Source organism: Drosophila subpulchrella, chromosome 3L (assembly GCF_014743375.2).
Source record: "Drosophila subpulchrella strain 33 F10 #4 breed RU33 chromosome 3L, RU_Dsub_v1.1 Primary Assembly, whole genome shotgun sequence".
Classification (NCBI taxonomy): Eukaryota; Metazoa; Arthropoda; class Insecta; order Diptera; family Drosophilidae; genus Drosophila; species Drosophila subpulchrella.
This window is the reverse complement of record NC_050612.1, coordinates 7,575,663-7,600,995: the sequence shown is the minus strand read 5'-3', so window position 1 is coordinate 7,600,995 and position 25,333 is coordinate 7,575,663. Positions and strand designations below refer to the sequence as shown.

General features: G+C 40.1%; 2 protein-coding genes across 8 annotated transcripts; one reads left to right on the top strand and one right to left on the bottom strand.

Moving 5' to 3' along the window:
* Positions 1-575: 575 nt before the first annotated feature.
* On the bottom strand, positions 576-5,229 carry LOC119553399. Of its 7 annotated transcripts, none has more exons than XM_037863768.1 (8): positions 5,021-5,229; positions 4,823-4,967; positions 4,630-4,761; positions 4,395-4,550; positions 4,107-4,341; positions 3,868-4,051; positions 3,495-3,688; positions 3,305-3,434 (listed from the first exon to the last, which is right to left on the bottom strand). In XM_037863768.1, exons 1-6 carry the CDS (start codon positions 5,122-5,124, stop codon positions 3,957-3,959), a joined length of 867 nt encoding a protein of 288 aa, XP_037719696.1. In that variant the 5' UTR covers positions 5,125-5,229; the 3' UTR covers positions 3,305-3,434; positions 3,495-3,688; positions 3,868-3,956. The 7 variants fall into 7 exon arrangements, with proteins under 7 accessions (XP_037719694.1, XP_037719695.1, XP_037719691.1 ...); XM_037863769.1 differs by having other exon boundaries at positions 5,099-5,217; XM_037863771.1 differs by having other exon boundaries at positions 4,395-4,570; positions 5,023-5,164.
* A 17,574-nt stretch (positions 5,230-22,803) lies between these two features.
* LOC119554821 (protein commissureless 2) lies at positions 22,804-24,999 on the top strand. The gene is made up of 2 exons (XM_037865895.1): positions 22,804-23,464; positions 24,159-24,999. Exons 1-2 carry the CDS (start codon positions 23,005-23,007, stop codon positions 24,695-24,697), a joined length of 999 nt encoding a protein of 332 aa, XP_037721823.1. The 5' UTR covers positions 22,804-23,004; the 3' UTR covers positions 24,698-24,999.
* Positions 25,000-25,333: the final 334 nt, after the last annotated feature.

Here is a 25,333-nt window from a genome sequence, read left to right as displayed (position 1 = left end):
TTGAACTTTCGGATGCTTCTAAGTTCTAAAAATAAGGTAAAATATACTTGAAACTCATTATAAAAGTAAAAGACTTATAAAATATCTCGATACAAGTGATAGCCTTATCTAAACTCAAGCAATTTATAGACTGCTAATATAAAGCTTTATAACCTTAAACGTTAAATAAAACAAAGAAATATCGCTCATTAAATATTCCTGGAGAAGAACCAATCATCTTATAGAACTGGCTATACCCTGCATGGCCAACGATTCCCAAAAGTTGGCCTGACCCCAGCAGGGTTAGAGAGCATATAGGAGCTCCATCAGACAAAGGTAGGCGGAGTGCCTGCCCAACAGATAAGCGATATGCGGTCGGCATTCATACATGCGAGTAAATGTGTTGTGTGCGATGAGTTACTACTGTACGGTGGGAGTATCTGAGTTTCTGGTACGGTACGTTTTTATGGTGACTGCACGTGTTTTGGCCGTAATTTGTTAAACGGTTTTTCTGATTTTTTCCTTCGGCAGAGTTCATTGAACAGGTTGTTTTGGCTTGGCTTTTCGGTCGACACTTGTTTGCCCCATTTTGTGGGCGGACCATAAATCTCGGAGACATTAATTTGTTTGTCACCTGTCGCACATGCGGTTGAATAAGATGTGTTGCCCTCCTAAATGAGTGCAATTAAATGCCTAATGACTCTGATGACAATCGGCAAATCGGATTAAATTTATAGGGGAAAATAATTCATATATTGTCTACGGCTTTAAAAGTTTATATCACTATGCTCGCACTGCCATTCATTACAAATTTCTCGTAGTCTGGAAGGTTCATTGGATAAGGCTCTCTTGTAACTATTGGTTCTACCCAACGATCCTGATTTGTTTGATACATATCCTTATCTTCCAAAACTTGCTTCCTTGATAATTTTATTATTTCATCTTTGCTCAGTTCTTCCCAAGGAGGTTCGTTTTCCGAATTAAAATTTGGCTTTCTTGATGAAAATCCTTGTCCCTTCATTTCGTCGCCTTGAAAGTTAAAATTGTCATCCTTAAATTCACTTTCTGTAAACTCATTTAGTGGAGAGTCTAGATTGAATACTATTGCAGGACGAGTAAAAATGTTGAGTTTTTCTTGTTCTTGAGTATTGCTGAGTGGATCATTACTCAGTTCTTCCCAAGGAGGTGCGTTTTCTGAATTAAAATATGGCCTTCTTGATGAAAATCCTTGTCCCTTCATTTCGTCTCCTTGAAAGTTAAAATTGTCATCCTTAAATTCACTTTCTGTAAACTCATTTAGTGGAAAGTCTAGATTTAATTCTATTGCAGGACGAGTAAAAATCTTGAGTTTTTCTTGTTCTTGGATATTGCTTAGTGGATCATCACTCAGTAAATAAGGGTTCTCAGCACCTGACAGATATTCATGTTTCCCGATTGGTGGTGCCTTGGGAACTATATATATATTTGGAGAGCCTTTAGACTGATAAACTTTCTTTGTAGTATCTATGGAAGGAATATCATATGGTTGGTAGTCTGCCAAGGGAAAATCGAAAGTTGGATTTCCGTGGCCAGCTGCCGATTTTCCCTCAGCATCATCGTCCTCTATCCTTGGTTCAATATCATCTTCAAGTGTTGGATGTTGCTTATCAGAAGACTCTCCAGCGCTATATATTGAACTGTCGTCAAAGTTAACATCCTCATCAGCTTCCTCCATCCTCGGTCCAATATCCTCATTGGGTGGTAAATGTTCTCTATCTTGCGACTCTCCAGGGCGATGTCTTGAATTTTCGCCAAAGCGATCATCAAATGGTACGTCTCTATCTGCACCTTGTGTAATATATTCAGGATCCCACTCATCGGGTTTCCGATCCACGTGATACACGTCGTCTGGTTCTGGACCTATAGTTCGGGAGCTTCCTCTGGTCCGAAAACCGTTTTTTGGTCTTAGGTTGTAAAATGACCAATCTATAGCAAAATCTCTATTACCAGGCTTTCGTCTATCGAAAGGGTAACTTTTAGTGGGGCTTCTAAAGCCATATTCTTTATCCTTATTTTTCTTAGTAAAACCCGTTGTATCCCATGTTGGTTCAGGATCCGTCCAGGGTGGTTCAGTTGTATAATCTATATAAAAGCAAATATATGGTTATTAAGAGTTGTACTATATGTACTAATAAATATTTGTCACCATATTGCGTATCCGCATGCGTATGCTTATTATATAGGCCGTCGGTATAATTAAGAGTATGGTTATACTTATTCGGGGTGGATGTTACTATCCAGGAATCAGGCGTAATGAGTCTGTAAAAGACCTGCCAGTAGAATGTCAGCCAGAAAATGATGAGAAAGTCGTGGAACAATATCAGAGATCCAAGGTAAAAGTCATTCAGACGCATTTCCGCAAATCGGTTTCCATTGATTGTTTGGGCATGGTACATTATGAACTAAGGCATATATTTTAAATCAGCTCTTACAAAATTAGGATTATACCCACCACAAGAATCGTTAGAGTTACAGATAGTTCTACCACTAAATAGGCGTACGGAGCTGCTCTCCAGACAAGCAATTCGAATAGTAGCACAAAGCTGGCGACAATCAGAAAAATAAATGCGATTATAAATAGAACCGCAATATCTAGGGTAAGATCCATCTAAAATATTTATATTATAATTAATGAAAATACTATTTGAGCATTAATGTTTATACCCGTTACTCGTAAGGTAAAAGGGTATACTCGAATCGGAACCCTATAGTGTATATATTTTTGATCAGGATCACTAGCCAAGTCGTCCGTATGAACGCTGAGATCTCGGAAACTATAAAAGCTAGCATTTTTGGGATTTGGCATGTTGGTTCTTGAGCTTCTTGCGCAGAGCAAACGCCTATAACGCTTAAAAAAAAACCCTCAAGCATTAACATTTTTTATATGGGATTTGGTTTTTTATCAATGTTCATCTTCGTTTCAAAAATTGTTCAATTCGGACAATTCATTAAAAACTCATAAGAAAATAAATTGTGCAATCTTGGGAACAGATGCTTAGCTAATAATTTATCTCTATCTCTATCTGAGTAACGGGTATCTTATAGTCGATGGCATCGACTATAGCGTTCTCTCTTGTTTTTACTTTTGCTGGTAGAAATATTCCTATTGTGAGGAATATTGCTACTAATATTACGGCCACTGCAAAAAAGGTAAGAACATCTGCCCACCAACTAATGGCGACTAAAGCAAATGTGGATATGATCTGAAGTTCCACCTGAAATGAGGTTGACAATAAAAATAAAATGTACTACAGATTCCATTTTATTAATACTTACAATAACTAAAGCCATGACAAAGTTCAGACCTTTCATAAAACGGACCTTCTCCACAAATATGAAGATGATGAATATAACTACGGCCAGCGTAAAGGTCACAAAACAGATGAAGTACAAGCTCCGGAAAGTTTGCCTTGCATCTTCTCTGATAAAATTTGTATTCACTTTAAAATGTAAGCGTTTTTAATATTTATACCTACACTAGAGCGATGACCATCCACTGGATCAGGGCCAAGATGAGCCACAGAAACAACAGGCCATAGGTTTGAAATGAAAACTTTCTTCGCGCCCTTCGATAAAAACGATGCTCATCCGATACATACATCGTAACTCATGGGTTGAAGTGTCTCGAGTTGGTAACTAAGACTGCAAATTTGTCCAGGGCCACCAATGGCTATAAAGAAATTGTGGAGTTTGTGTATAATATGGAGAACAATTTTAAAAGAAGCCGCAAAACTAATGTGATTGTAAACATTTTTTTAAAATTATTTTCTATAACTGAAATAGGCTGGAGTTTTTAACTTTTTTTTTTATTTTATTATTTTTCCAGTAATCACTTGACTCAACACTTACATGTGATAATAGTGATTTCCTGATTAGTTGTAAATTTTGGTAGTCCTAAGTTTTTTGATGAGAGAATGTTTTGCAAGTTGTGATTGAAATCACTTTCTGCCATTGCTGATTTCCCAATCGTCTGCACCCCAATCATAGCTTGTAATATTGGTAACTTTCCATTCCTCTTCATTTGGCTTATCATCTGTAATTTAGCCTTAGAAGAAAGTTGTTTAAATTAAATTCAACAATTCCCTTACCATAGTCTTCATAATCTCGGTTCATAGCGGTTGTTCCGTGCGTATCTTGTGTACTTGTCGACATCCAGAAGAAGTCAGAGGATGTGAAATAGTTGTAGTTGATTTGCCAGTAGAAAGTCAGGGCGTATATGGCTAGAAATTCATGAAACAGCAGCAAAGCGGCCAAGATGAAGTCATCCATGCTCATCTGGACATGCCGATCTCCATTAATGGTTTGGGCATGCAGCGTGGCCATCTTAAAACTCTTTAATAAATATTACAAGAATTACGATGCTTATTTAAGCTCACCGATAACATTACAACGGTTAGTAAAATCTCGAAGAACATATAGGCAAAGTCCTTAATGTCTGGCAAAAAGATATGTGTCATCAGGAAATACGCGGAGAATATGACCAATACAAAGCTCATTATAAAAAGAGGAGCTATGAACTGGGTCAAATCCATCTGGTAATAGTTCAGGATTACTTATAAATCTTTTTTTTAAATATATAAATTAATAGTAATATTAATATAATTTTAATACCGTAAACGAAAGATGACATCCAATGACCAGGACTACGACTATTCCAAGTATGCAGATGAAGTAGAAGGCTAACATGTCTGGAATCCAAGTTCGAGCCACAAGCACGAACATCGAAAATGTTTCCAGTTCCACCTCACGGATACATTTTTGATAGAAACCTAAAATATATCTTCATAAAAGCCAATTAACTCACTGTCAGACAAGCCACAATCCATTTGTAAATCCTGTGGCTGCGAACATTTTGGTTGAAGGCAAACATTGTGAAAAGTATGCCAGCTAGAGCAAAGGTGGCCGAGCCAACTATCTCTAAATCACGGAATATCTTACGACCGCTTTCCCTGCGGGAAAATATTAGGAGGTTTACAAATTGTTTTGCTTATAAAGTACCCACACCAAGCATACAATAATCCATTGACCTAAAGCTATTGCCAAAAAGATCGCAAAGGTTGCGTAAGTTCGTCGACCAAACCTTTTCCATCTGCGTCGAGTGTCCATTTCTTAAAGTTCCAAAATACAACCTTTAACTGGGGATTTATCTATTAAAGTTCTTTCAAAAATATTGTGAATATTATAGGAAATTTAGTAATATTTTCTTGATGGATCGTTGAGAGGTTACTTTTATCATTTAAATAAAATGTAAAATAATTCTAGATTATTCCTCCAATAGGTGAATATAATTATACTCTTAACAATGCTAAAACTGCCTTGAAATAGTTTAAGATGCATATCTTAATGCTGGAAAATCCAACTTTTATTGTAGGCAGAGCTGTGCATTTCTGGGATTGTGTTTGTTCTGTCATTCTGTCAATTATGTGTGATTGTGTTTGTTCTGTCATTCTGTCAATTATGACATAGTATTCCCAAATATGCAGCAATTTCTGTCGACCTCGGGCAGTTCAATTTGCTCAGATGTAAGGGAGCAGCCTTAGAGTGTCTCAGAGATACAGTTTGCCCTATCATTGTGTCAACTAACTTGCTCCGTTCACACACAGCTGCGACCTGGCCCCGATACAAATGCTGTAGCTACAGTAAACACACGGTGGGGCGGCCAAGCGGCTAACGCGTAAAATCAACAAAAATTAACGGGGGGCAAACAAGGCGAGCACGGAGAGCCAAGGTTGAGAAATTTGTGCTCAGCTCGATGCAGCAAACAAATTTGCACTTGTTAGCCTGACTTTGGGTTTATTTTTTTTTTTTGGTGCTGCCAGCGGAGAAAATAGCGCAGAATATGCCAAAGCGACTGTCAACGGCAAGTGTTAAAAATGCCAGATAAATAATGCTAGAGCAGCCAGACAAGAGCCACAATGGCAAACAGACTCACTAATGAGCTGACTGCACTGCAAACTCAACTTTGCTGCCTGGCTGACTGACTGACATTCTGACAGATTCGGCTGAGGCGTGTGCGTCACTGGCCAAACACACAAAAAGATACAATTTGCATACTAAGCCCTGCCGCGTCACACGGTGCGTATGAGCAATGAGGAATAAAAATCATTAAGCGACACATTTGGCATATCAAAACGGCCTTAATGGCGTGTGGCATTCCCAATCAGCAGCCATGTGCGTTTCGTGAGCTCAACTCGCCGAAAAAGTGACTTGAGAAGCAGCTAACTGTCGCCGGGAAGCTCGACTAGCTGACTGGCATGCAAAATTAATTACGGCCAGAAATTTATTTACGACGACGAGCAAGGCGCTGCGGCAGCCATAAAAGTTTTACGCTCTAGCCGAATTTAGGAGCCAGAAAACAGGGACAGGGCCTGGAAAACCAGGACCAGAAACAAGACTGCAGCTTAGATACATTCTCCTTTGGCGTCGCCATAAAATCCAGGCGCTGATGACATTTCGCCAACTGCATTGCAGTGGATGTGGATGCGGACGCGGATGTGGATGTGGACGAGGATGTGGATGTGAATGTGTCACCGCTGCGGCGGTTTCGCCAGCTACTGCAGCTAGTGGGGATTTTACGAGCTTTGCAACACTGGTTGTCGGGGGTTTTGGGAGGATAAGGGGTTCCCTGACAAGGGTGTGCCGAAAATCACACCACTTAAGTGCGCGTAATGAAATTTTAAGTAGCATTCGGTTCTGTTTATGATTTCGGCTGTAAAATGCATGAATTCGCCGGTGCCTCTAATTCAATTTGGTTTGGCAAGTGCATGGCTAAAATTATTTCCAACGGGTTGAACCATTTCTGTGACATTTTTCCACCAAGCTTACAATGTAACCGAAAAGGTATTTTTTACAGAAGCAAATAATCTGTAAATATATTAAACAGTCATCTTAGCACAGACAAAATAAATCTAAATTTAAAATAATTTTTTGTTGTATTCAAAATACTTTATTTTATTAATTTTTTCAGGTTTATAATTATAAATTGTATATGTATTATAAACGTAAGTAAGTTCTGCAGTTATAAAAATATTTTAAATTAAAAACAAGATTAAGATTTGAATTCAGCTTTACTACAATAAATGTCAAATATTTATTGTTTTCAAGAAGGAATCTACTCATTCCATTAATGTGTATAAGTTCTACCACAGTTATTAATCTTGGAAAAAACGTATGTATCATAACTTTCAGCCCACTATAAAACTCTCTGGGGAAAAGCTTTAATTGAAGTACTAGCTTAACGAAATATATGACCAAAACAGTATACTTTTTCCTGCATTCTGGCTGTCGCACTGCGGATTAGTTACACCTAAACAAACAAATAGCCAGGGCAATCGAAACCCTTTCGATTCTGTAGATTAGCCGCATGTTAGTTCCTATCAAACTGGGTCGCTGTCAGATTATTCCAATCATAAAGCCAACTACAACATATGTGTATGTATGAGGAAACACCGCTGACTTAGGTCAGGGATAGGTTTATATAGCGATAAGCAAGAGGCCTTATCCCCACTAGTATAAAACAAAGAACAGTGCGGCTAACTTGCTGTTGATTTAAGCCAAAAGCAAACACTAGCAGACGCTCATTAGCAGCAGCACACGCCGGAGATAAGGACCACACCGGGTCCAGAGATAACTTCTCAGGGAACCGAGAATACAGCATCCAGAATACCAGATAAAACGCCGCAGGCCAAGTTCAAAGAGGCGGCGAATCATGTGTCGTCACATCATCAAACAAAATGAGAAGCAAATTAGAGGGAGCGACTACGGACTACCGCCCGGAAAATCACCCTGGGAAGGGGTACCCCTACTTTGCTTTCCATTTCCATTTTCCACTTGCGTCATCGAAATTTGTAGCAGCTTATCGCACTGGCTGGCTGATAAAAAGATGAGCTGCGGAAACTTCTCGGGACTCCAAAGTCCGGAGTCGGTGTTTCTGTTTGTGACTCACTTTTGCCGCAGACTCGAACGTGACCTGGCACTTTAGTGACACTCACATAATCGGAGTGGAGTGTTTTTCCTTGGTCCAGCGCCTTTATCAATTTTACGACTTCCTTTCCAGTCAAAGTCTGGCCAGATAGATAGTCTTCTTCGGACCACCGGCTAGCTGCAATTAGTTTTATTTTCCCGATTCGTGGACTTGTGGCTCGCTTTAGTATCTTTATCTTAGCTAATTGATATTTATTGCCCGAACACGTTCTTCCACTTCGCCTCATTCTTTCGTTTGCTCAGGTGAAAATGTGAAAATACTTGTACTGTGCGTTTTCGATTTTCCATTCCCATCGTATTGGCAACGGGAAATTATGGGCGGTAGGTTGGGATGGTTATACTTTATTGGGGCATGCGGGAACGATTCTTGGTAAGCGGTGACTCAGACATTAACTTAAGATCCGTGGGGTCAACGGTGGAGTCACGTTTTGGTTTTACACAGAAACAAGATTAGAGTCGTAAACAGTCGAGGACTCTGTGGAATGGCTGGGAAACGGCTGTGGAAAGGTGAGTGCTCCGACTTGGGTCATCAATCAAACTGCTCGAAATACTGTACAAAAAATGCACTTTCCGGAAGCCCAAAGGATACTCCATTCGCCCAGCTGTCCCGCCAACGAAGTTATAGGCTATCATATTTCCTCCTGGCATATTTATCCTAAAAACAACCGTGAGGAAGCACATTTTTTCCAATAAACACTTCACAGGCTTCCCCAACCAAAAAAAAATGTATCGAAAATTAACAATACTTGTAGCCCTTGATTTATGAATGAGTTCCTCTAGTTGTTTGTCTTTTTATGGCAGGATATTCTTTTTAGAGCATGATGTTTGCGTTTTTTTGGGGTAGGCAGGATATTATGAATGCATTTAGAGTGACTACTTAAAAGTAAATAAATAATATGGGAAATTGCTGCTGTGTTTGCTTAGGAAACGGTGTTGAATAGGGAATGAGTTGTTAAATTAGATAGAAGTGCGGATTAAAAGGTTCACCCAGATAAAGCATAACAATATCAGCTCCTTATAGCAATTTATAATTGTAAAAATATTCTCCTGATGACTAAGCTTTCTTGGAAATAGTATTATTGCTCACAGTTTGGACATACTTTTTAGAGATCACATAGTTTTTCAAAAGAATATTAATTGTATTGTGATCAGTGATTACCTACAGTAAAAATATTTAAAAAAAAATGTTATTAAAATATTTAAGATTAAAGAAATGTTATATATTGACCGAGTTGGATACGCTAGTTTAATTAACCAAAGGTGAATATGAAAGGTGGATTTTAGAGTGCTCCAGAGGCCTTCAGAGTTTCCATAAATTTTCCAGGAGTAGGACAAACAGCAGCCAACTCAACTTGACTTGAAGTTCATTCTTAATTTATGACACTTTCAATTAGGAACTCCTCCTAAAAGGCTAACAGCAGGTCGGATTCTAGGGAAACCTCTGCGCCTGGCATCGCAGTGTGTGCGATGGGATTCCTGGAATAAATTGAAAACCATAATTATGCTCACGCTTACGGCCTTCGCCTTCGAGCGACTGTCAATTGCAAAAACAAACTGGAGATGGCAAAAAGAGCAGGCGGCCAACAAAGGCCAAGGCTGTGGACTCAGATTCAGATTTGGATTCAGGGAAGGAGTAGTGGGAGATACTGGCAGATACTGGAAGATAGATTGACAATAACGAGGCATAGGCCTACCTGCAGCGGCTCGCAAGTGCTTTGTCCTTGGCCCAGGCAAAAGATAGAGATACTGAACAGACATTGTCAATGTCGCATGTCTGGTGCTGACAAATCGCCAGGAAAAGGGGATTTATGAATAGGCCGAGTGCCAAAGAAGCAGGATGAGGTTTTGGCCCCTGATCGCTTCATTATTGGGCAGAACATGTCAATTTGGCCCGAACTTCCTTCTACGGAATTGTACAAAAACTGCCCAGTCTCAGTCACAGTTCCAGCTGCGACTTTGTCTCATTCATAAATTGCCGCACAAATCTATCAAAATCCCCCAAAGTTGATTAGGCTGTCAGATAAATCAATTTGTCGCCGAGCATAAAATATTTTTATTATTTCACAAAAGTCCGGCTTAGGCTGAAAATTTTATGCCGTAATTTAGATTGATGGCCTCGAGATACGGGACAAAACGGAAAGTGTCTTCGGTGTAATTGCGAAAGCAAAAGTAAATTGCCTTTCGCAGTCCTTCGAGATGCCAGGAGGTGGCTCGAAGGCCTCTGCGCTAATTTTATGACTAGTTCGTGACTGCAAACTATGGGGAGTGCGCAAAAGGAAGGCCAGGACTCACCTGTTACCTGCATCTCGAGTTCTGAGTTCCGAATTCTGAATTCACAACTCGCGACCGCCACGCGTTCCACTTCAAAATGTGCTCGCAGCGATGGCAAATAAAATAAAATTTTTACGTGCCCACGCGTCGTCAGTCAACAGTTTTTCCCGACAGCGGCAGCGAAGGCAAAAAGAAAATCCGTTTTCACGTTGTTTTTCCAGAAAATTAGTTTAAAAGCATCATAAAATAATTTTCGTGCAGCGCTGGGAAATTTCGCGTTTCTCGTTTTATTGTTGCCATTGACTCCCTTTCAACTTTGGCCATTTCGGGTTCGTTTTTCGGCCATTCTCACACACATTTGGTGCCCAGGTGGGTAAATGGATTTGGAGCGCTTAGATAGCCCATCATCATCATCATCATCAGCATCGCCATTCGCTGCCCGAGTTTCAAATGGTCTGGCGCCATAAAAGAAGCAAATGCACAGGGCCAAATTAGATTTATGTCTTTTTTTGAGATTTTTTGTGGGGCAGTTAAATTGAAAATGGTTTGTGCCCTTTGCACTTAGGTCACCGTAGGGCGATTCGTAATTAGAGATACAATTTATGTCGAGATCCAAGGGTCAAATTGAAAACAAATTGGGGCAGGTGAAAGACAGATGAGAGTTTGTTATTACAAATATTTCAAATCTACAAAGTATAAACTATAAAATAAAAAAATTACGATTAAAAGTGGTTTGGTATATGAGTGTTTAGTTTTTGATTATCTTTATGTGTATATCCGTAGGTTAAATTTCAAACAAAATGTGGCAGGGTGAAGACAAATGAGAATGGACTATTACAAATATTGTATTATTTAATCAAATAATTAATTTATTGAAAATTATAATGGGTTAGGGAATATTTTAATTTTGCATTATATTAGGTTTCATTTAATTGTAGGCTGTTAAACACCTCAAAGCAGTCCAAAATAATAATGATTTCATCACACCTAAGAAAAAATACCCATTCACCACAGTATCTTATGTGTTTAGATGAAATAAGCCTTTTTCTGGTATTTATCATCCTGTGAATCACAAACCTTAAATTATAACTGAAATTCAACTTTAGATAACCGAATTTCGTCATTCGTGATAAGGCAAAGTTTACAGAATCTTCTTCGACAATCAGTCTGAATCACTGCCGAGATAATGATATTATCTAGTTAGTTGAAGTGTCGGTTGCCATGGGGAATTCCCAGGGGCTGCATATCCAAAAAAAAAAGTTGAGCACAACAACTTCCTTATTAGTCGGACAAATTTGTATCTTGTCCCACAAAGAGCGCAATATCCTTCTGGCTCACATGTAATCCATACCGAAATGCACTTAAGTCCACACTCCCACATGTATCCTTAAGACCCAATGCGAGTGCCCTGAAATTCGAGCAATTTGTTTTCATAAAGGATCTCCGGCAACCTTCTCCCACTTCCTTCTTATACAATATGATGCCAATGGCCACTAAATAGTATCTGGTATCTCAAAAAAACGAGTGTATCTTTTTTGTTGTTGCTTGCTTTCGTAGGAATTATGCCAGGAAATTTGTTGAAAACCTCTCGACTGAAGCATGTGTGGATTGTGGCATTACTCGCATGTTGTTCCTCCTTTTAGCAGTCGCTTCCCTAAAGAAAACAATCACCACAGAACCCTGCCAAACCACTTGGCTCACAAAATTAAAAAAATTAAAGGAAAACTAAAACTGAGGACTTGCGGTTGAGGCGTGAATGTTTCAAGTGCCTTTCGCTGAGCTGTCTAACAGTTTGTTTGCTAAGCTTTTTAATAACAATTTGCCACAAATGTGGCCAGGTTTTGTTGGCTTCTTTTCGTTTTATGCATTTTTATATGTAAACATAATTTCTTTAATTGGATTTTGTCGTTGGAGCTGAACAAACATTAAAAGCGCCGTCTGACGTTGCCATAGAGCTGGTGACAATGGCGGTGTGAAAATCGCAGGGGGTGGTGTTCGGGGTGGCACTGCCGAACGAAAACAAACCAGGCTCAGAGCCAGACAGCCGGCTTCCAGCCATCCAGACAAGCCAGTCGGCCAGCTGGTGGAACCCGTTAAAACTGCGACCAAATAAAAGAGTGTGTGGCTTAAGTGTTTAGTTTGGGTCTGCTGAACTTTTCGAGGCGCTGCAAAATAGTGGGAGCGAGGTTGAGGGTCATACGTGGCAAATTTAAGAAAGTTTCGGCATTTTCTGGTATTAAGTAATTAAATAAAATTAGTCCCACAAACATCCAAATTGAATCCAGTACTTAGGAACCCTGACACTTTTCGGTTTGCCATACTGTAATGGTTTCTCTTAATATATTAAATAAATTATTTCAATATAATAACTGGAATTTGGAATTTCCTTTACAATTACCATATAAATTGTTAAAGAAAAAACGTTAACCAATATTTGTCATGCAAATCTGTAAGTAAATATATTTATCACTATAGTGTTACCCATTGTCATTTGCTCAGCCGCTCGAATTTCTAATAGTGAGCATCTCACAATGTTATTTAAGAACATACAGTAAAATCCTAAATGAGCTTAATAAATTTTTGTTTCTTACATTATGTAAGTACATCACTTAGAAATGGATAGTTTATTACCCCTTAAACCTTTCGCTGACATTAAACTACCTGTAAGTCTTCAAAGAGTCTCTAAAGCAACCTTTCTTTGCGGACTTTCTTTGTTGTTTTACTTTCTTAGCCCCATCAAACTGTTGAGCTAATCCCGACTCAGTCCGACTTTTACAGCGTACTACTATACAAGCAGCCCATCCTCCCCGTTCCTTTGACCCAAGACCATGTCCAAGTCACTCCTCGTCCGTTTTGGTGGAGTGTATATCACCGCAGGGTATTCGCTCCAACAAATGCCACTGACAGGCGACAGCGCGACACGCTGTCTAACAATTTTAATTTTCAATTTTAAACTACGGCTGCGACGACGTCACGCGGCTGGGTCTTAACCAGGCCCAAATCTACACTGTAAAACAAAAGCAAATAATTTATTAGGGACTTGCAATGGTGGGTAAATGTAATGGGAAATGTAAAAATCTTAAAATCAGTTACACCATATTTAAGAATATATTTCGATATCATAACAAAATTCGTAAGTACTGTGAAAATTTTGAGATTTTAATTTTAGATGATAAAAACATTTATATTTTAGTAACAATTTCTTAAGCTTCTAAGTTGTTCTTATATGGTTTGTCAATAAGATGTGTTAATTATTGAATCTCTAGTTAGTCAGGATTATCTAAGAAATATTCAAATACAAGATATCATTTTGTAATATAATAATAATATTGCTTAATATGATTGTAGATCTTAAGATTCGTTTTAAAAATAAAACAATTAAAAAAGTAATTTAGCTTGGTAATGTGGGAGTATGGACATTTTTTATTATTTCTAAAATTACCAATTCAATTATGTTTGTTCTCCAGTGCAGTCTGTGCATTCGCAGTTCGTCCAGTTTTTCTCTAGCCGTTTCCACCGAGCCACGTAACTGGGTCACTGGTGTCAATCGCTCGCTGGTGTCGCAGCCACTGTTGCTTTTGCCATTGCCAATGCTTTTGCTTTTGCTTTTGCTTTTGCCGTTGCTGTTGCTGCTTTTGTTGCATCTGTTGTTGTCAACTTAATTATGTCGCAATTGCTTTGAAGTCGGGTTCTCGTCGTGCTGTATTTTTTGCAAATGTAAAGCAGACAGCAGGTGGCAGCAACATGGCCACATTGCTCCGCCGCCGTCCAGTTGAAATTGCGCTTTATTCAATTTTTATGCCAGCTCGCAGTTCCCACCGCCCCCAAAAGCCCCTCAGGCTTCCCCCCAATGCCACCCACTTGCCTACTTGCCCTTTTTAGTGGATGCAGTGTCGTTGTCACTAGTTTAATTGGATTTGGACCCACTGCCTTGCCAAGGCTTTGTCTTTGGCCTTTTTCCATTTCCTTTCCACCAAGTCGTGGATTTCCCTCATCACCATCACACAGTGGGAAAAATTAAGGGAAATTGGTTTATAGATATTAAATTTATGTTCCAGAATTAACATACTAACCAAACATAAAGCAATCCAATGTGGATATTCCATTTTTTATAGTCAACAATTAAAATAGATTCCTTTTTATGTACACCATATAAAAATTTAACAATATTTTTTAAAATTTAGTTTGTATGGATATGATTTATAAATGTTATTGGATTTAATAACATGCTGATAATAAATTATACATTTCTATTTTCATGCCTTTTTCCCCAGTGCATCTCCGTCGTGATCGCAATTCGTTGCTGTAGCTAAAAAGCTGAAGCGCATTACAAATTGGTTTAGTTATTGGCTTAATTGAATTGTTGCAGATTGGACTTTAAATAAGCGCGACCCAGTCTTCGCTTTAGTTTTGAGCGAAAAGCGCCAGCGGCAATCCGTGTACAAATTTCCATCAGGTGCGCGTGTAAAAGGTAGCATGCAATTAATTTTTAGCGTGGGTGTGAGACGACTGCCGGCTATATAGTAATATACTATATATAGTTTGGTGTCTAATTGGAACATTCGCAGATGAGCGTGTGAAAAGTGGCAGAAAAGGAGAGGGGCTAAAAGCCGGGGGGAAATGCTGAGCTCGGGTTGAGAAGGGTGTGCAAATCCCATTACGAATGCAAATAGTGCGGAATGATGGCGGATTATCTTATCTTAATTGCTTTACTGTAGCCGATGTTTAACTAAAAGTGGGGAACGTTTAATAAGATATTGGAAAATGTATAGCGACTTAATTTAAGTCTAGCAATATAGCCTTAAGCAAATATTTAAAGCAGGTGAGATATAACACATTTGCGGCTTACAAAAAGTGGAAGGAACAATTAACTTACAACCACATTTATAAATCCAGATAATATGCTTTAAGTAAGCGCACAATTAGAACAATTAAATCAATTGACTTAGGTCTCGAAAACACTTATGAATACATTATTCAGTAATATTTGTATGAAAACTGAATAGATCTCTAGGTACTTTATTTATTTGTGTTTTATCTATTTTCTTAACTTATTTTATTGATCACTGTTTCAATCATCATTAAGGAACATTATAAACAGTGTTCCCCAACTTCGATTGATATCTTGCTTGTTTGGATTCATTCATGAAATCTTAAATCACCCTGGAAATCATAATTGACTTTCACTTTATTCGGCTAATGAACGCAGCACTTAGCCCGATTGTTGGATCCTTTTGGCCGCATCACTCAGCTGCCTTTGACAGACTAACAAACCTTTCGAGGCCTTTCAAACGCCCCAATAACCGATTTATCGAAATCAAAGGAAAGGGGGAGCAAGTGAATCTCAAAAAAAAGGGGAAAGGTGCCTCCGCTTAAAAAAACTCAAAGAATGCAGCGAGAGTGACACTTCCAAGAATTGCTAAACCGGCAGACCTGAAATCAAATGCTTTGTAACGCTACTGTCGCCGGTCCAAAAACTCCCCCAACTCAAAGCCCCATTTCTTGTTTGCATGCAACGTTGACAAGGCAAAAAAAGTAAAAGAATGGAAAAAAAGAAACGTCAACACGGAAAAATTGGAAACTGAACTCTTTTTCTGGCACTGATTGACACGAAAATCAGTGAGGAGGGAAATGTTTTTGTTTCTTTCGGTGACACTCGAAAACTAATACGCTTATCAGTGGAAATGGATCTGAGGAACCCCTGAATGCAGGTGATTGTTGGCCGTGTGTGGAAATAATTAACATGTACTTTCAATTTCGTGAGGCGCAAATGAAAACCGAACCCAAGAAACCCAACGACACCCAGCGGACAACAATCAATAACATTTGTAATGTCAATAATGACAAGGGCTACAAGCCCAAAGTTGGGGAGCCCACATACCTAAATCGAAGCACAGAGAGAGTGCATTGATGAATTGCCCAAGCACATCAATCCACCCAGCACCTTGCATATCATTTGATAAGAGTGCTCCGATAAGGGAAATAAAGAAGTTCGGGCTGCGGGAAAGCAACCCAGTGTTTCCCAACACCTTGTGAGCATGACCAACACGATAATCAATAATATAAAATTTGTTTATTGATCGAATCCGATGGTCTGACGAAACCAATTGGGGTCAGTGGAATCGAGGCTTAAGTGGAAATCGGAAGAGAAAATCGGCTGGGCGCCAAGTGCGAAATTAAGGTTAATTGAAAGTCTCCCATCGATGTTAAAGGTCTGTGGGTCTATGGGTCTATGGGTCTATTAGGCGATCCCACACTGTGACCACAACAGCTTTCTGAATAAAAGAATTCCATTTGCGTTTGCTGTGCCGGATTTGATGATCTTGTGGTTTATTAGCCAAGTTCGGTATGTTAATGCAATGAAATCTTAAACACGTGCGAAACTGGGCGGGCAACTCGTTTGTATCAATTGGGTTCAATGACTGGCCACAAACTGCAGTTGATTAATTAAAGTTCAATTCGCTGGGATCGCGGGTGTGAATAACAGTAAAACACCTTTTAAAAAATGACTGCGAAATGTTTACATTATTATAAGATTACGTACTAAAGTGAGAATGTCACTCAAACGTTGAGTTATAGTTTCTTGAAACTCCCCCAATGATTTGTGTGATTTCGAGTCCCACCCGGAATGTTCCTATAATCTGCGGATCTGGTGTGCAACATGGTGTTACACGGAACGATCGTTTCCTAGACTTCAGAGCCAGTCTGATTTAATTACAGATCTCGGGCATCAACAACATGTTGCTGTCAGCGAAAGCGATCGATAAATCACAGAGGATAATTAATAAAGTTGATCAGCGAATATTAAACTGAAATTACTGGATTCCGCGTTCTATCCAGAAGTGAAAAGTAATCTAAAGAGCTTTGATTAGTTACAGTAGCTACAAATTAAGACGTATATTAATGAATTAAAGTGTATTGAACTGCATTATAAAAAAGTTTATAGGTGGTTTTTATTGGCGCATAAAATTTTGAAAGCTGTATATTTACCTGATTGCGTGCTGCGCAATTTTTCTATTTGCAATTTACGGTTTTGTAACTTACTCGGCTGTGTTTGATTCAATACTATTTTGATTTATGAGTTTCTTCATTTATATTATTTAATAAATTATTGAAGACTTTTCATTTTCTCCAAGGAGGTCATAGAAGTATCTATCTATCCATCAGATTTGTAACTTCTGGGTTTTCACCCCACCTAATGGACTACAAACTTTGAAGCAGTTAACCCTGTCGAGAATGTCGAACAAATTTATGCTTGAGTGCTAATAATGTTCAATCAATTGTTGTATAGAAAACCTTTGGAGCGATAAACCAACAGAAAACCAAAACTTTGACAGCCGGTGATGGGGAAAGGTCCCGAAGACGGCGACAATAAAATGAAATAACATCATAAGTACTACACGCTTGGGATGGGATGGTCTCGTGGAGGGGGAGTGCGAGGAGGAAGTCTGGCCAAGCGCAACGAACTTGGGGCTAAAACGCGCCCAAGATAATCAGACGGTAAAACCATAAACAAATAAAGTAAAAATCCAAGCAACGACAGCGTCGGAAGGTGGACAACTTTGGAGTGCTCCATTCCGAGTGCTTCTATCTGTCTCTATAGCTGCAGGCGGAGAAAAAATTAAGAACTTTAGAAATATGATTTCATTGATTTTGCCATATGAATTATGAATAAAAACACTAGAATTAAAATACATAGACCATAGACCATACATAGACAACTGTATAGCCAGAAGTTTAAATTCTAAGTAACGGTCTCTAAAAATCCACCACAATAAAAACTATAACCTTTAATCACACAAATAAACTATTCTGAAATTAAAAGTCTTTTATTTCTTACTTTTCCTAAGACTTAAGTATTCAAAGAAATTCCCTACAATAACAGTGTTTTCTAACAACAATATCGACCTACACCTATTTTTCCTCACTGCACATATAGCTGTATCCGTATCTTTAACTGTGATGGGCGTATAAACATTACAACTGCGGTTCATTGACATTGAATGGGTGGGTGCCTACAAGATGGTTCTGTGCACTGGAGGTGGGTTTGGTTTGGCTTGGCTAAACTTGAGCCAGACTTCCAGCTATTCTGCTAACTCTATGCACAACTGCGTTTTTAATTGTCCCTGGAATAAAAGGCGCACTCAGCGCTGCACTTGTTGTCTTCGGAAACAGAACATAATAGGCCCGAGCTACTTGCCTCGACATAAGAATATGAAAAGGATGGCTGGCATGCTCACGCGTAATTTCTACGAATCCATAACAAACACAAAGGGACCAAAGACAATGCGCAGTCCAGAGTTGGAGTTGGAATGGAGATGGTACCTACTCGGAACCTTGAGGGTTGCATGACCTATATCACAGATTAGGGAACTGCGAACTGACTTTCCCATGGCAGCGGCACGTCTCTCGGTTTCGGTCCATATGACAAATGTTTCACATCACTGCCCCCCGACAACTGCAGCAATTACCTGGCCAGGCACTCTGGTACTTTCATACATAGTATTCACTCCTGCCATGACTTTCGCTCCGTCACAGCTCAGTTGGTCGCATTGCGTCTTGCTGAGCTTCGGAAAAAAGGCACAAGATACGTATCCAGAAAATGCGCCCCGGGCAGGGTGAGAAAAAGTCGGAGTGGAGAAGGCAGGACAAGTGCTTCTAGTTGCCCGGCAGGATGTCATGACTTTATGGCCCCTGCCCGCGGGTGTCTCAGGGTTCTGAAACTCCGGATTCGGGATTCTGGGATTCAGGGAATCGACTGATTCGTCCAATGATACTTCTCCTGATCGCTCAATTAGAGCAAATTTGAGAAACGGCATTGTGCCCTGTAATTATATGGAAATCAGTTTGATTTGGAGATGTGTGCCAAAAATCTAGGGTTGAATTTACAGCTCAATTATAACTGGAAGGATGTGGGTGTCGTATAACAAGGGGTTTCATTCTTATGTTAGTGCTGCCGAGATGTTAATTGCCATCTCAACTGCCCCGCAAAAAGGGTTCCCAAATAAAATTAAATGTATTAAGAGGAAGATGCTATGACTTTCCTTAGTATAATAAATATTTGCATTATCTATGAATTTTTAAAATTATATACACTTTTAAGGGTCATTGGCTTGAACTTTCAAGTTCATTTTAAAACTTTTCAAGTTCGCTTTTGTTTATTTTTGTAATTGCTATCAGTAAATATTTCTTAGGAATAAATTACCTCTTTTATTGACATGTAAATTCAAATCGGTTGTAAACAAGTAAGTATAGAGCGAGTATATATTTTTGCGACACAAATGTGTGGCTGATAAAGAAAATCACCTTCAGATTAAATATAGTATTTACAGCACGAATAGTAATGACGTACAAAGTGCTACTAAAAATAAGAAAATATAAACCAAAAAGACCGATGCCGGTCGACACATTTAGCCCAATGACTCGAGTCAATGTAATCGCCGTCACAGAATTTCCTATGTAATTAAAGCCAGTCCATTTAAGTCACTACCAGCAAGCCGATTGTGAGGCCGTTCATAACTCAGGGGCCCGATCGGCGGATTCTTTGGGGCCGGCTTCTAGCTAAGGTCAGTCCCCATCATCAATAATGCACACACGGAGCCCCTGAGATACAACGTGCCCTCAGCTAGGTCGGGGAATCAAAATACACCGCTCAAGATCAAATTTAAGCCGATTTATTAGTGTCAGAAGCGGTCGACAGGCGACAGAGGGCGGTGGGGAGTGAGAATACCTAAGCCGAAATCCGAAAAATTAATAAACTATGTAAAAATTGTAGCTCGGTGGCGGGGCTGCATTATGCAAAGCAGCGCAGAGACCCCGATCTCGGAGTCAGTGAAAAATTAAGCAGCTTTATCTGCATCAGAGCATCACCCGCATTCGAAAAAGAGGCCCCCAAAAACCAAAGACCGAAGACCAAAAACTAAAGACACCAACTGGCCGTGGACTCATTAATTTAACTTTTGTTCGCGGGCAGGGAGACACACAGTAGTCGGCATTGAAGACACAAAGCCCAGAATGCCTAAATGGCTCATTAGGGTCTTAAATTAAAGCTACTTGGCCCAAGTCGGTCAACTAAGCCGACGTGCAAAGAAAGAAAAAGAAAGCGGCGCGAAGACAAGACCACAATGTGAAGGAACCCAGATACATGTACGCCGTCTTTCAGGGCAGAAGCTACCGAACTACCCCGAGAATAGGTTAAGGCCCAAGAAAACCCAAGGCGGGCCTTAGCCTGCTTAATTAAATTGCCATTGTCTCTTCTCACGGTCCGTGACAGTTGATTGCAAAAGAACTGCATACCTGGCATAGATGGGCGGGCATCTAGAATGGTAGGGAATGGGAATGGGATTGGGATTGGCATGGAATGTCTTCGCCCATATGGGTTAACCGCACTAACCGGAGAAGAATACCCGCCTAATTCCCCCGGACTCTGAGTGAACTGAAAAGACGTCATCGTCCCACTGACAACCTCCGGCATTTTGCTAATCTCCCCAGCCTCCGCTGATTCATTTCCTCGGCGAGATTAGCCGATCGTGATAAGGAATGCTCATTTCTGGCCACTCTTCGATGAGCTCATCAGGAATCCAGAGTCCCGAGACTATAGGCAACCCTTTGTAAGTCGCAACGAGATTTATCTTAGACGCTGTCTTGTTGAAAAGCAATTTCTCCTTCATCTTCGAGCGGGTGCTGATCTTATCCGGCTTGTTTTGAGTGCTTGTATTTATGTGATTTTTATCGACGGGGGCATCGTAATGGGAAATGGCAACTCATTTCGGAGGGGGCTCTTTATAGTTAATTATTAGGGGATGGCTATAGAATTTTAGTTGATTTATTGGTCTGTTATGGGTCCAAGGAAATAATTTGAAAGTTATTTTACCATCAACGGGGTTCTATCAATGTGTAAGTTTAAGGCTTGGTGGGAAATTCGTTCCATATATAATGAGCAGAACTACTTCTCGTTACTTTTCTCAGACAGTCTGGTTTTTTAAATATTTCTCATCTACAGAATATGTTGAAATATTTAAGATTTTCCATTGACAACCTCTATGAGGTAATCCCGTTGCCATCTCCATTTTTACGCAAGATTATGTCATACCCTGCTCTGCGCCTCTTTGATTGCAGGGATAATCCCCCGTCAGCATCCCCTTCACATCCACGAATCCTCCAATTACACACACATCAATCCCGTAAATGGACAACTGTTGTATCTATTCGATCCTCGGTGCCAATCCCCATTCCCATTCCCGGTTCCATTCCCAAGAGGTAAGAACTAACCCTACCTGCTGCTATCGCCAAAAAGTGATCAACCCAAAGCCAGGTGATCATCGCATCGCCCACAAAATTGCTGCCCGAAATAAGATATCTGCACGTAGTTGTAATTTAAAACTCCACCAAGCCAAGGGAAAAATAAAAAAAATTGAAGAAGAACCAAAGAAGTCTCGGGCCCCTTTGGGCACAAAAACAACATCATGGCAACAACAGTCCCACAAACACATTATCCTATAGCAATAATTTCTCTTCCACTTTGGGCAATGTGGAGGAAAGAACTGCACTGTACACCCAGAGGAAAGATGTTCCATGAATTTAGGATAAATATTTCTAGAATAGCTAAGCTACAGATACAAACTGTTTTAGTATATTAGTATATTTAGCATACATGGAATGAATCCAATTTATTTTTAATTTTATAAAAACAAACTTGTCAGTACTGTTTTGTTTGACACGACTTATTTAAAATGATCACTGAAGCCTTTTTTTTTGTTGGTACACACAGTAAATATATCTGACAATAATGGCTAATCTAATTGATAGTTTAATTCTAATTTAATTTCTTTTGGAAATTTCCTAGCCAAGGTGAACTGATATTCTTTAAAAGATAAATATGTTTCTCAAGAATGAACAGAATGTATATCATTGCTTTTAATATTTTTTAACATTAAAATACAAACATATTCGGTACTTATTAAAGTATTATTAACTTGTTTTGTAGGCCTGTAAGAAATCATAATATTTTAGATCCAATAATATACTATGTAACTTCCTATTTGAAAGTATTTTTATGTTTTTTCTCCGACTGCAAGGAGCTGGAGATATGTCATTTGCCTGGCTGCAAAGCGAACCGAAATCGAAGAAGCCGGCGGAGAAATGAAGATCGATGCTTAGAGGCTCTCTCTCATTCTCATCCCTATCCCGATCCCTATTCCAATTCTTCTCCCTCTTCCCTCTCTTCTGCTTGAGCAACATGTGCGCCGCTTTGTAACGCCAATTATGGTCCCATAATTTCAGGGCATTGTCTGTTTCTGTAGGAGCACAAAGACGCGCTCCGGGAATTGGAATTACGAGATACAAGATCGTTTCACGGCGAGAGAACGTTCTCGGCGATGCGTAACCGAGCGGCAAATGAGTAAAAAGAGGGAGTGATCGAGATGTTCGCCAGGTAGATCTGAATTCGGATGTGCTCTCCGGTTCTCTCTTGAGTGGAACGGAGTTAAACTCGTAGAGCTGCTCGGGTTGACCGCTCGATCGGATCGGCCGCTCAAATCAGTTTGTTTGTGGACTCAGACGTCGACGGACGTGTGCGTTCGTTAAAAGAAACCGCAGATTAAGAACGATCCACGAGATACAGATACCGATACCGCCATCGAAGCAGTGAAAGTGTGCCGCACCGGAGACACAGATACAAGGAAAAGATAGAGATAGAGATTACGCGCCTGCCGACCAATATAAAAGCAAACCATGGAGAGCCTGCCGCGCGCATTAAACTACGAGCTCTCGCACGATTTGCATTTCGACCATTACGCCGGTCCCGCCGCCCAGAAGATTCTGAACAGCGGGAGGAATTCTCCCGAAGCCTCCACGCCTACGATCACCACTTTGGATGCCATTTCGGGCAGTGATTTCCTGAAGCAGATTGGCCAACAGATCCTCAGCTCCATCCAACTGAAGCATCACCACCAGCTCAACGAAATTAACCATCCGAGGAACTCCACCAGCGAAGATATAATGGATTTCGATCTGGCCAACCGGGTGGTTCTGGACAGCAGCAGTGTGGGCCAGTTGCAGCAGCAGCTGGAGTACGACAAATTCATGAACGAGGTCTGGATCGGCATCGTCTTTACCCTGATCCTCATCTCGATGGTCTTCTGCATCTGCTCCTGCTTCCTGTACCACCAGTTCCGAACCTGGAAACGCAATTGTAAGTACTCCGCATTAGAAATGGGAAATTGTTGACCTCATTGTAGATTAAAATCTTATCGAGTGTTTTGATTAGCCAGTACTGCCAAAAAGTACTCACAATGTACGTCACAAAAACAAGTTAAAAGTTAGAGCCATTATAAAGTATTTTTTATAGTCGAAATTAGGTGACCTGACTTCGGCCATCATCAGGGAAATACTCCATTAACAGTGGAAATCTTTTCGTGCTTTATTCCGTCTTAAGTGCTTCCACATCTCTAATGATTCGTATTATTATGTCTAGGCATTTTCGGGTCGTAAAGCCAAAGTGTTTCGTTACCTCTCGCAAGGTTTAAGAACTCCGAATTTCTATGATTCGTGATGCCGCTAAAATGGAAACAAGGCCTCGAAAAAATTTGCACATTGCCAACGAAAAATAATTCAGAAAGTACTGCAAAAATTTCAGAGAAATTCGTTTACCTCATGTTTAATGCGAAAGCGGTGCCAAGGCAATTATGAAAAGAATGCAGTGAAGAGAAAATATTTCAAAAAGTTACTGGCAATGAAAGCCAGCAAATAAGGGAAAACAAATGCGAGCAGAAAATATTGTAATATTGCAACTGGGTCGAGGTCTTTATTAATCTCAGTCAGCCCCTTCCACTCCATTTGCAACGAATGCAAATACTAATAAACAATTATTGTTCTTTGTTTTGCAGATCACAACAATGCCAATGGCTCGACGCAGTGCACCGTTGTGGATATAGAGGCGTTGAAACTGCGTCCGGATGCGGAGGATCCGGTGCCGGAGTACACCCTGGTATCTGGATTGCCCAGCTACGAGGCGGCTCTGGAGCTGCTGCAGAAGTCGCCCCAGTCCTCCTGCCTGATTGTCTACCCGAGTGTGTTTAATGTGTTCAATAAGCAGGAGAGGAGCGGCCAGGAGCTGCAGCATCCAGGAGTTGCAACATCAGCACCTCTAGCCTCGGCAGCTGAGAATGTGGCAACACTGCAGGCACCTTCTTTTTGTGAGGCCACAACGCCGCTACTACCAGCAACAGCAACACCAGCAACAGCAACACCAGCAACAGTAACATCAGCAACATCGCCCACGTGCGAGGCGATTAAGCCAAACTTTGTGATGATGCCAATTGTGCCCAGTTATGCGGAGGTATTCGGCAGCTCCTACAAAACCGTCGACGAGAAAAAGAAATCGAAGTCGAAAGACAGCCAGGTGAAAGACGACGTCAAGCGGTAGTGCCACCTCAAATGTATGCCCATGCGGATACCAATCCACGCAACTGAGCTCTGTGATACCTTCATATTCATGCTGGAAAGACATACTTTATGTAATTAAACTAAGCGCTGTGATTATCAAAAAGACGTTACTAAACATACTACTCGCTACTAAATGTGTTAGCTAGTTAGTTTCGCCAGATTGTACTTAATGACTCTGTATCCAGTACTTATGGAAACGCGAAGATGCATATTGTTACTAGACTTAAGTAGGCCACCAACTAATTAATAATAAATTATACACAAAATACCTAACAATTTAAATGCCAATGGCTTAATTATCTGTGGAGGAAGGAGTACCGCATGGCAGCTCTCCATCTGTCAGCCCCTTTGATTATTATTTTCCCATCAATCAGTTGACATTCAAATTGATTCATTGATGCAGCAGCAGCTGATTTGATTGACGCCAGGAACAGATGGCGAACAAATCCTTTGCCAGGCGGGGATTCCCCGCTCCACTGAGCTTTATAAATAGCTTCCAGCTTCGGTCTGAAGCAAATGCCGGAGCACAACAACCCAACAATCGAACAACCCAACAACCCGGCAGATTGAGATAGTTGCCGTAGATAGATAGATAGACAGATAGAGACAGTTCGAT

Bases quoted from the DNA above. Each gene is read 5' to 3' on its own strand.
- LOC119554821 (XM_037865895.1), top strand. From the start codon at position 23,005: ATGGAGAGCCTGCCGCGCGCATTAAACTACGAGCTCTCGCACGATTTG. The intron at 23,465-24,158 runs GTAAGTACTCCG...TTTGTTTTGCAG, and splicing joins CCGAACCTGGAAACGCAATT to ATCACAACAATGCCAATGGC.
- LOC119553399 (XM_037863763.1), bottom strand. From the start codon at position 3,619: ATGTATGTATCGGATGAGCATCGTTTTTATCGAAGGGCGCGAAGAAAG. The intron at 2,627-3,101 runs GTAAAAACAAGA...TAAATATTTTAG, and splicing joins GAATATTTCTACCAGCAAAA to ATGGATCTTACCCTAGATAT. The intron at 2,101-2,164 runs GTGACAAATATT...GCTTTTATATAG, and splicing joins GCATGCGGATACGCAATATG to ATTATACAACTGAACCACCC.